This window comes from Urocitellus parryii, chromosome 12 (assembly GCF_045843805.1).
Source record: "Urocitellus parryii isolate mUroPar1 chromosome 12, mUroPar1.hap1, whole genome shotgun sequence".
Lineage (NCBI taxonomy): Eukaryota > Metazoa > Chordata > Mammalia > Rodentia > Sciuridae > Urocitellus > Urocitellus parryii.
The window spans coordinates 75,126,152-75,138,188 of NC_135542.1; the positions used below are offsets into that span (position 1 = coordinate 75,126,152).

At 38.2% G+C, this 12,037-nt stretch overlaps 1 protein-coding gene across 1 annotated transcript in view; it reads left to right on the forward strand.

Moving 5' to 3' along the window:
• The first annotated feature begins 4,631 nt into the window (after nt 1-4,631).
• Nucleotides 4,632-12,037, forward strand: part of Cimip6 (ciliary microtubule inner protein 6) — a 44,586-nt gene continuing 37,180 nt past the window's right edge. The window contains exons 1-2 of the mRNA XM_026399932.1: nt 4,632-4,657; nt 9,014-9,224. Coding sequence (XP_026255717.1) covers nt 4,632-4,657; nt 9,014-9,224 — 237 coding nt within the window. The remainder of the gene's footprint in view (nt 4,658-9,013; nt 9,225-12,037) is intronic.

Sequence of the window (12,037 nt, forward strand, 5' to 3'; positions counted from 1 at the left end):
ACCCACTCCATCACTAAATAATAATAATATTCTCCTCCCCTATTGTGACCTTCCTGTATCAAAGTCTTACACTCACCATGGACTCCTGTCAAGGGATCTGATTTTACTCTTTCTAGATATTTCCACCCAATCTCCTGTTTCTAATCTTTCCAACTATTCTACATTAGGAAACCCCCATTTGGAAGTTTATATTCAGTTTTTATCACCATGGTTTAAAATAAGAGAGAAATTAAGTGTAGAGGCCATGAGGGATAGAAAAAGAGAAGTAGTTCCAAAATCAAATCCTAGCAGAATCACTTTCAAGGCATTTGACCTTAGACAATGGGTAAGGGGAAGGAAAAGAGTGGTAGAAAACACTTACTGGGTACCTACTGTGCGCCAGGTGATTGTGCATACCATTGAACACAACTAACCACCTTATAGGTTTTTTTATTCCTATTCTTCAGGGGCTTTATTTTTCATTTACTTTTAAAGATTAACAAGCAATATATTCAAAATTTAAAACTTTAAATAACTTGCCCAGAGTCACAGCACTAGGATTTAAACACAGGTCTAATCCCAAAATTCAATATGTATTAATTCTCCCTTAGGGGAAGCACAGAGGATGGCAATTTGTATCATCAAAAGGATCAAAGTAGATTTTATGGGCAGAAGTTGAAGAACTTAAATTGTTTAGCTTAAAAGGGTGTTTTAATTACCATTTTTAAAATGTGGCATTTCTCTAAGGAGTGTGTTGAACAGTTTTAAAATTGGTGTCCATTAAAGAAAACACTACTGAAAATATTAGAAGTAGTATATATTTTGTAGGATATAAGGAAAGATTTTTCTGGGTTAGTCTTACAGAACTTTTATTTGGAAGATACTTTTCTAGGTACTCGAATCTCAAAATCAATGAATTAAAATATCACAGCCCTATTCGTATAGATCAGAATATGAAAGTTGCTCAGAATGTGTTGCTTAATAATTAGATAATAAAGTATGGCAATGGCTTGCACAGAGATGATCACATTTCTGGAATTCTTCAGACAGAACAAAAAAATATATGTTGAAAAGGAAACTAGGAGACAGAAAACCTTTAAAACTAGACAGCTCAGTTAGTGATTTCTGACCTTTTGAGGATGGTAACATTCCAACAATACTTTATTTTGCAACGTTCTTCCTCAAGAGGCTGTATGCCCATAGTTGTTCATTCAACCAGTCTTTCCACTATAACGTAAAATGGCCCTTCTTGTTCTGCCCAGCTGAGACTAGCTTTTCATTCATCCTTTGGTTATACAGCTTCTATACAGGCAACGGTAGTTGAGATTATTTTAAAATGAACTTTGAATTGTGAAATCATAAAATATAGGTGCTTCTCTCAATAAGGTAAATTTTGGAACTAGTAATTTCTAACAATGATTTTGCACAAATCTATGGTATACTAGAATTCTTTTAGTTATTTCTAGAAATTTCTAGAAAATTTTAAAGATTTTTGTTTATATATCTGTATGAATTAATATAAACACAGGATTATTTATTTACATCAAAGGTGGTCTATGGGCTTTTTTTTTTTCATTTTGTTTTTTGCCATGCTAGGGTCTTGAATTCAGGGATGCTAGGCACACATGCTAGGCAAGCATTTTGCTGCCAAATTTTGAGCTACATTCTCAGTCTCCAACCTATCCTTAAATTTAGAGATTTTTATCTTTCTGGAGATGCAACAACTCATTCTTGTTTTTTTATTTTTTATTATGTGTCTCTCTTTAACATATGATAAAAAATAATTAGCTTTGAACTTAGACATGAGAAAAACTCAGCGACCCTCTCACATCTGTGACTTGTTTGAACCCATCCTTTCTCAAAGATAGGCAAAACTAACACTAACATTTCTTATTCCATGGCCCTCGATTAATGTTTATTTTGGTTTATTAATGTCTTACAGTCTAAGATAATGAAACAAAGGCAATATAATGTGTGCACTCAATGAAACTTCCACCTTACCAATTATAAAAATTGGAAGAATACTAACAGCTAGCTTTTAATAGTGCTACCATGTGCTGGGATAAGTTCACTGAATGAATTTTCTCATTTAATCCTTGCAACACATGTGTATGAGGCAAATAAATGATCTGTTTTTTTAAAAATAGAATTTGGGCTAGCTTTTGTTTATGCCATATGTTTGCAATCCTTTCCTGTATCCCAACAACATCACTTAAAAAAAGACTCAGAGGAAACTGAATCTCCCTGAACCCCAGCTTTCCTACAAGGATATACAACTGTACTGTTCTTTTGATATTTTCCTGTGGTCCAAAACATATTGATAATTTTCTGAATCTATAACATTTTGCATGAGCACTTTCCATTCTCTTGTGGTCCCTCACAGAAGGTATGCTGGCTAGCTCAAACAGCACTGGTATTTTTTAACTTGAACAATGTTAGTAAACTAACTACTTTGTTGGTAAACATTCAGACTACTTATCACAAATGAGAAAGTCACATCTTTTACTGATTTTTTTCAGTTTTTTTTTTTTTACAAGTGAGAATCTACATCATGGAGAATTTTTAAGTATGTATTTTAGGTCAGATAATTATTAGTAAAATACTACTAAAGTAGTCCAGTGCTTTTCTATATAAATAGTCAATAATTATTGTAAAATCCATACAATTATGCCATCGCCCTACAGAGAATACAACAAGAATAAATGGTGTATCATTATAATAGAATATTATCATCAGCACTGAAATTTAACACTTGTGACTATCAGCTATATAATATGTTCATTTCTGTTTTGTTCACATTTTTTTTGTGTGTGTGTGATTCTCTTGTATTCCTAACTAGATTGTGACTTCCTTGTGGCACAATTTGTTTTAAAGTTTCTCATGGTCTTTAATAAATCCTAGGAATATGCAAACTGCATAACAGTTTCCGATAGTGACATAAATGTTTTTATTTTAGACTAATACTTTCAAAATAGAGGCAAACAACTCATTCCACATGGGTTCAGGTGAATTTGTCAATTTGAGAGTCAGAAAGTTGAGAAAATGTTTTCATTTCTTTTTAACAAGTAGTAGAGACTGTCCCTGAAGATAAGTGATTTGAATAATCAAATCAAAGAGATTGGTGAAGGCTAAAATAGAAATTAGAAGGAATGATAAGGATGTCAACTAAACCTCAAGGACATGTAACAGCATAGGCAGGTTGAATTGCTCAAATAAAAAATAGTGAAAGCTAATCGCGACCAAGCAAATACTAAGCATCACACACTGCTCTTAGTACTCTGCCTGTATCAAATTATACTTCATAACAACCCTAGTGTTTTCACATTTTGTGAATGAAGACATTGAGGCTCTGTGAGGTTAAGCCACTTCCCTCTTAAACTAACTGGTTTAAGTGGTGGAGCCACTATTCAAAGTCCCATTACTTCCAGGTATCCAGTGTCTACAATCGTTAAGATAAAACCAGAGCAGTAGATGTTAGGTCACTGAGTGTCAAATCTATTCATACATTCGTCCTGCCAGGACTTTAGCTCATATGTGTACAATGGGTATTAGGCCCAATCTCCACTCTCCTACACCTCTCCAAGGAAAACTCAAATATACAAATTGACTCTGGGTTACAAAACGTATGCACTTGCACACAGCCGGAAACGCAGAAGAATTCGACTCAGTGAGGACTTTTCCTTTCCATTTCCTTCCTTATGCAGGAAAATGCGTAACAGTTATCATGGTTGATGCCAAAGACGTTTGGCTCTGGTTAGTGGAAAGTGGAAGGCAATGGTGAAATGAGGTAAGAAATTCCAGGGTCAGACATGGACGCAGTAATTGTGGGCTTCTCCCAGGAGCTTGCTCTTTTTGGATAAGTGCTACACGAACAAGTCCCAACCAGCTGGCTGCCTAAGCCTACAATCCCCTGCGCCTGATTCTGAAGGCCGCTCAGCCTTGGACAGATGCACACACCACAGGGAGCCTCATTTGCAGGAGATGAGTGTTCCCTTGTTCTATTTTAACCATTGCCACAGGGTCCGGAAAGATTTTGCTTGAAATTGGTGGTAAACAGTGACAGCCAAGCTTTCTCCTTGACCGGAGAAAGCGAATCACGACTTGCACAGTATTTAATGGCTCACGAGTAAACACGTTTTCTTCCCGCCTGCCCGCACTTCTGGAGCCAGTTCTGGCAGCTGCGGACACCGGGGCAACGTCCTGCTGGGCTCTGGAGGGAGGACGATGAGCAGACCAGAGCAGCATTTCCCTCGGCGGGGGAAGCTCCGGAAACCGACCCTCGCTGATCCCTCCCACCCAGGACCTAGTCACGGTGATAAACACCAGTCCTGGCCCTACCGGCGGAAGGGCAAGTTCAAGCGCAGGGTGTCCACCCTGCAGCGGGTTGGTGGGGCGGACGCCTAAACACCCGGCCAGGCTCGGCGCAGCTCAGCCGCGGCCCACAGAGCTGAGCCGACCGCGATCACTGCGCCTGCGCGTCCGGGTCCAGCTCTCACGCCCCTTTCCGCGGCCGTGTTGCCAGGCCGCCGTCGCTTAGCAACGCAACGCAAGAGTCACAGTTGCCTCGCTCTCGGGCCTCATTCCTAGCAAGGCTACGTCCCCGTTCTGCTGATAGAGGCTCCTCGTTGCCACGTGCCAGGCTGTAGGAGCCCATGGAAGGAAAGGAGGAAAAGCTGCAGTAAGTGCAGGGTTTGGATTTTTATTTCTCCTTCCGATAATTATTTTCCTCCTTAAGAGGGAGAGTTAGATGAAACCCGAGGGGTGGTCCCCAGCACTGTCCATGCCAAACCTCATCCAGTTCCCTTCCTAAATGCGGTTTCTAGGGGCTGAATGCTTACCATAACAATTTTTAAAATGCACCGTTGACTGCTCACAGTATTGTGTGTCAGCAACTTCACATGCATTGCCTGGCCTAAAACTCTTGAAGGCATCTTGAAATCATCCACTCCTTTTCACTTCCCACATTTAACTTATTAGCAAATTCTGTAGGCTTTACCCTTGCAAAGTATCCAGACTCTACACTGTTAATCATTTCCACTATCATCCCCACCCTGTCCCAAGCCCCAGCTTCTCACTCTTGGAGACTGCAATAGCTTTGGTTCCTTTCCCCTCTGCAGCAACTCAACATAGCAGTCAGAATTGTCTTTTTACAAGGTAGGTTAGATCACCATCCTCCATTGTGCATAGCACAGCAAAAGCCAAGGCTTCTACTTGAGGCCTACACAATTTGCCTCTCTCTCCTTACTTGACCTTGTCTACTGCTTACCTCCCTCTGGCAGGACCCTGCTCTAGTATACAGGCCTTCTTGCTGTTTTCTCCAGAGAATCTCAACGTGATTCCCAGACCATCTTAGCATCACCTGAGAACTTGTAGAAATGCAGAATCTTAGGGGATCCCCCATCTGAACACACTGAATCTGAAACTTTGGGTGTGGGACCCAATAATCTGGGCTTTAACAAGCCCTCCCACGTACGGAATGTTTTGTGATCCACTGAATCAAGGTAGCACAGCTAGTTAAGAGTGATGTGGAATCAGTGGAACCAAAGCCTGCATTTTTGTTGGTGGAAGAGTGGTTTTCAAACTTAAACATATATGAGTCAGCTAGACAGCTGGTTAAAACAGGTTCCTGGGAACCAGCCCCAGAGATGATGATTTAGTATTGAAATGATGCCTTTAAAGTTGTAGTTCTAACGAAGTCACATTGATGCCAATGAGGCTTACTCCAGCAATCACACTTCAGGAAGCACCGTGCTAAGGATGGGGACATTCCTGCTGCAAGGCTTTGCAGTTACAGTTCACTGGTTTGGAATGCTCTTCCCTCAAATATGCACTTAGCTCCCCCCCCCCCCCCCCCCCCCCGTTTCTTTTTTCAATTGCCACCTTCACAAAGCAGCCTCCACCCTACCTAAAAATGCAGCCTACCTCCCACATGCATGCACTCCTTTTCCCTGCTTTATTGTTGTCCTCACCACTTAACACCATATAAAAGACTGTGCATTTGTTATTTTATATATCATCTGCCTTCCCCTGCTAGAATGTAAGCTCTATGAGGGCAGTGATTTTTCTGTTTTCACTGCTGTATCCTCCATACCTCAAACAGCACGTGGCACATAGTGACTATTTATTGGAAGAATGAATTATTCAGGGTTATTCTCACATCTGTCATAATAGATATTGTTCTTATCAGACCAATGAGGAAAATGAAGTTCAGATATTAAATGGCAGAGTTGTGATTCCAATCCAGATCTGACTAATTGCAGAGCCCATTAGGGTTTTTATCTGTTTTCCTTCTATAAGAAATTACTGAAGAGTCATATTTCACATTTCTTTTTTTTAAATATTTTTGTTGTTGATATACACGGTGCTGAGAATTGAACCCAGTGCCTCACACATGTGAGGCAAAGGCTCTACCACTGAGCCACAAGCCCAGTCCCACATTTCTTTTTTTTTTTTTTTTTATTATTGGTCTTTCAAAATATTACATAGTTCTTAATACATCATATTACACGGTTTGGTTCAAGTGGGTTATGAACTCCCAATTTTACCCCGTATACAGATTGCTGAATCACATCAGTTACCCTTCCATTGATTGACATATTGCCTTTCTAGTGTCTGATGTATTCTGCTGTCTGTCCTATTTTCTATTATCCCCCCTCCCCTCCCCTCCCCTCCCCTTTTCTCTCTCTACCCCTTCTAATGTAAATCATTTCTTCCATTTGTATTATCTTGTCTTACCCCTCCTTTCCTCTTATATGTCATTTTGTATAACCCTGGGGATTGCCTTCCATTTCCATGCGATTCCCCTTCTCACTCCCTTTCCCTCCCACCTCTCATCCCTGTTTAATGTAAATCTTCTTCTCAAGCTCTTCGTCCCTACCCTGTCCTTGTTGACTCCCCTTATATCAAAGGAGTCATTTGGTATTTGTTTTTTAAAGATTGACTAGCTTCACTTAGCATAATCTGCTCTAATGCCATCCATTTCCCTCCAAATTCTATGATTTTGTCATTTTTTAATGCAGAGTAATACTCCATAGTGTATAAATGCCACATTTTTTTTTTTATCCATTCATCTATTGAAGGGCATCTAGGCTGATTCCACAGTCTTGCTATCGTGAATTGAGCTGCTATGAACATCGATGTAGCAGTGTCCCTGTAGCATGCTCTTATTAGGTCTTTATCTATAGTTATTTACACAAGTGCTTAACTGAAGGAGTGCATAAGTGTGTAAATAAATAGCTATTGTCCTTTGAAGACCTGGTTCTAGTACTAATGTATTGCTGGGTTACAACCATGAGAAGCAGATGGGGAAAGACTGATGCCAGGATTCTACAATGATAAATTAATTAACCTCAAAGTCACAATCTTGAAATAAATACTTATGTTTCCGGAAAGATAGTAGAAAAGGCTTAGAAGTTATTTACACTTTACCAATAATCAGTTTTTTCAAATCAGTCACAAGGATTGAATGTTATTTGTGTAGTGGAGGGACTGCAGAGGATACACAGCTAAAACAAACCCAGAGTGTGGAAAAAATCCCATCAGAGTCACCAGAAATATGTCAATATAAATGACACTTTATTCATCTGCAGGGAACAGAACCCCTTGCCCGGATATTGGGTAAATAATAAGTGAAACAATCCCTACCTCATGGAACTTATTGACTATGACTAGTAGGGTATTTCTGGTGTTTACGAAAAGCAAGTAAACAAAAAACTAGGTACATGCATTATAAACTGTGGTAAGTGTCATGAAATAAAAGGACAAATCACTAAAATAGTGAATATAGAGAGTCAGGAGGGGAAAATAGATACAAAGCTTCTGAGAAAATGACTTGTAGACTGAGATCTAAATGATCACCAGCAAGCTATGCAGGGAGCTGGGGAAGAGAAGTGCAGGCTGAGAGCACAACATGTGCAAAGGTCCTGAGGAGAAAAGAAAAGGAGAAGCTGCAGAGGTGAGGCAGAGAGGCTTGAATGAGAGTGAAGAGATTAGCAAGTCACACATGAGCTCCAATCAAGAGGCAGCATCTTGTTTTAAATGCAATGGAGAGCTACTTGAGGATTTTAATTGAAAAATGACATGATAGAAGAGATGGGCCTGGCTTTGGTTTGAAGTCAGGTAGGGGTTATATTTTATGGTCTGAGTATCAGGCTAAACAGAATTTCTTATAAATTTGGAATCTTCCTAATTCAGCTTTTGTGGGGTCAGAGCTTTGATTTTAAAAGCCTCGTGTGTGAAAATTATTCAGATTACCATATTCTTTATTTTTCAATTATGTGAAATTTTAATAGACTTTCATAATATCTGTTTTTCCTTATTTAAAAGGAAAATGTTCTATGAACTTTAAATATCTCTTTAATGTTTTTCATTTCAGTAATTCTACTTTTTGTAGCAGTGTAATCATTAGAAGCATAAAATGATAAGACTTAATTATTTTGCCTATGCAGTATTTTTTTTTCTTAAAAAGATAAATATAGCTGATCATTGGGTAGCTTTTTTTTTTTGTGGTATTGGGATTGAACCCAGGGCCTTGTGCATGTGAGGCAAGTACTCTACCAACTGAGCTATATTCCCAGCCTGCTTTTATAAATTTTCTAGGTGAGTTTTTAAAATTAAGTGGTTATCTTTGTCTAGATGGCTGAATTTATGAGGTAAAGTGTGTAGGGGGGGGGCATCTCCTGGTAATAAAATTTGGAAAAAAAATATGTTCAGATTAGTATATAATTTAGCCACAGGTATAAATATTGCAAACAAGACTTATAAGCATAATCAAATTACTACTTTTTACTGCAAGCCAATTAGAGTCTGTATACTACACTGGTCATAATGAATAATCATTATTGACACATAGTTCCTTTATCTCATATATTTAGAATGAGAAGATGCCACCCTAAATTTTAATAGCACAAGCTGTCAAAAACTATTAATAAAACTTAAATTGTCTTGACTAATACCTGAAATATATTTGAATCTTATTTAATTATGACTGCTTGCTTATTGGGTAAATTATTTACTATTTAATTATGTCTTTCAGACAGCATAAAATAGAAGATGATGGTATAGTATATGTAACTGAGAAAGAAGAAGAAATCAAACATGAAAAAAAACCTGGGAAAAGCATACAACGTTCAAAACCATGTGTGAGGAGAGGACGTGTAGATTATGCCAAATTCATTATCACAAATGCAAGAACATTCTATGAACCAATTCCCTACATAGATTCCAAAAACAAGACAGAGGACCAGGTTGGACAGATGTTTGTTACATACAAATATAGATTTAGATTTGGAAACTGTTTTGCAGGACAGTTTGGTCACATACTTATTTAAAGGATGTGACACATCTCAGAGTACTACTGTTTATAATCCAATAGTTAAAAGAAGTAACTCAGACCTATTCTGGTAGAGAACTTTGGCATACAAGAAATTGTCTACCAGGAAGGAATCCAAATAATCATTTTTCTAGATTGCATCTAATTTTTCTAGATTGTAGCCACTAAATAATGATTGGAGGCTTATTTCTGCTATAATGTTATATTTTTATGTATATTCTAATATGAAAATTTCCCATGATAATCAGCTAAAATAATAGCTACAACTTATTGAAAGCATATAAAGTGCTAGGAATTAGCAAAGTTTTTGTATAAATTATATCTTTTAATCCCTGAATTTAATTTCTATGACATATTATTGGAAATATTTTAAAGGCAATAATAATACTCCAGTGAGGTTAATTAACATGTCAGTTAGAGAGTAAGCAAATAATCACACTCCTGTTTCTGACCCAGGATTGTTAGCTTAGCCAAACCCCTTTTATTTGCTGTACCATGCTAAATACATTCAGTTTCTTTTTTTAAAAGTCAGATTTGGGGCTGGGGACAGAGCTCAGTGGCAGAGTGCTTGCCTAGCACATGTGCGGACCTGGGTTCAATCATCAGCACCACATAAAAATAACCAAATAAAATAAAGACATGCTGTCTATCTACAACTACAAAACTTTTTTTTTCAAAAAGTCAGATTTATTTAAGTTTGATTTATTATATTTGCTTCCTTATTGTGGCTGTTAAAAATTACCATAAACTTAAACACTGGCTTAACCTAAGTCTATTCTTGTCTAGTTCTGGAATTCAGAAGTCGAAAATCTGTCTCACTGGCCATTGGTAGGGTGGGTTCCTTCTAGAGGCCCTTAGGGAGAATCTGTTTCTTTGCCTTTCCCAGCTTCCAGAGGCTGCCCACATTCCTGGGCTTTTGGCACCTTCCTCTTCAAAGCCAGCATCATAGCATTTCAAATTGTGCACTGACTGACTCTCCTGCCTCCTTCTTGTAGAACCCTATGATTGCATAAATCTCATAGTAATTACATATATATACCCAAATGACCCAAGCTAATCTCCCATCTCAGGATCCAGAATCACATCTGCAAGGTCCCTTTGTTATTTAAATTAATTCAGAGAGTAAGACATGAACATCTTTGAAGGTGGGGGGGGAGCATTTGCGCAGTAGATTCACCTTTCTTAAATGTACAAGTCTGTGAGTTTTGGTGACGGTGTGGTCATTTACCTGACCACAGTCAAGCTATGGAACAGTGTCATCATTCCCAGAAGTTCTCCCTTGTTCTTTTGTAGTTATCCTTTTCCTCTGCTTCAGCCCATGGAACCACTGATTTGTTTTCTGAGGTCTTGCCTTTTCTAAAAAGTCATACAAATGGAATTAGACAGTTTAGAATTTTCCGAATCCTTTTCTTGCAGTTGGGATTTCTCTAGATTGTTGCATATACCATTTGTTCATTCCTTTTTGTTGCTACTGTACCCTTGTCATGTGACTTTGGGCAAATATTACTTTTTCAAAGCTTCAGTTTTATTATATATAAAATAGAGTTAGTAGTCATTGTCTCTCATAGAGTTTTTTGAGAATTAAAATAGATATTTTTGTCAGATCCTATTCGAGGCACTTGGGATATAGCAGTCAATAAAATAAATAGAGGGCAGCTCCTTGCTTACATTCTGGTGGGAAAATAAGCACAATACACTGTATTAGGATACTAGATGGTAGTAAGAGTTAGCATGGAAGAGGAGGTAAGAAGGGAGAACTGCAACTTTAAATAGGTGGTCAGAGAAAGCCTCACCAAGAAGGTGACTTTTGAGTGAAGATCTGAAAGGGACTGGGGAAGGACCACATAGTAACCTGGCAGGAGAGGATTCGTGATGCACAAAGGGAACACAGAATAAGCATTAGCTCTTGGCAGTAGTAGAATCCTAATCTACTGCTCTTGTACAGTTGTGGGGACTGAGACGCCCACCACTCCCCATGGAGAACAGGATTCTATGATGCGAGGCCTAATACAATACTGGGCTCAGGAAGTGATCAACAGATGGTATGCAAAAGATGCCACTGCAGAGGCAATCATAATTTCCAGCATGACATTTGAAGAAGGAAATGTGTACTATCCAAATGGTTTCAGACCATTTCAGCAATTTCAGCTTGCCCTATTCCACTTTTCTCATCTCTGCTAGTGTGCATTAGGTGGAGTTGAGATTTTACTTGATGTTTAATGGAAATCGCCATTCTGAATGGAGTGAGATGGTATCCTAGATTAGTTTTCATTTGGATTTCTCTAATTGCTAGTGATGATGAACATTTTTTCATATATTTGTTGACTGATTGTATATCCTCTTCTGAGAAGTATATGTTCAGGTCCTTGGCCCATTTGTTGATTGGGTTATTTGGTTTTTTTAGCGCTTAGCTTTTTGAGTTCTTTATATACCCTAGAGATTAGTGCTCTATCTGATGCGTGAGGGGTAAAAATTTGCTCCCAAGATGTAGGCTCTCTATTCATCTCACAGACTGTTTCTTTTGCTGAGAAAAATCTTTTTAATTTGAGTCTATCCCATTTATTGATTCTTGGTTTTAATTCTTGGGCTATAGGAGTCTTATTAAGGAAGTTGAGGCCTAATCCCACATGATGAAGATTAGGGCCTACTTTTTCTTCTATTAGATGCAGAGTTTCTGGTTTAATTCCTAGATCCTTGATCCACTTTGAGTTGAGTATTGTGCATACT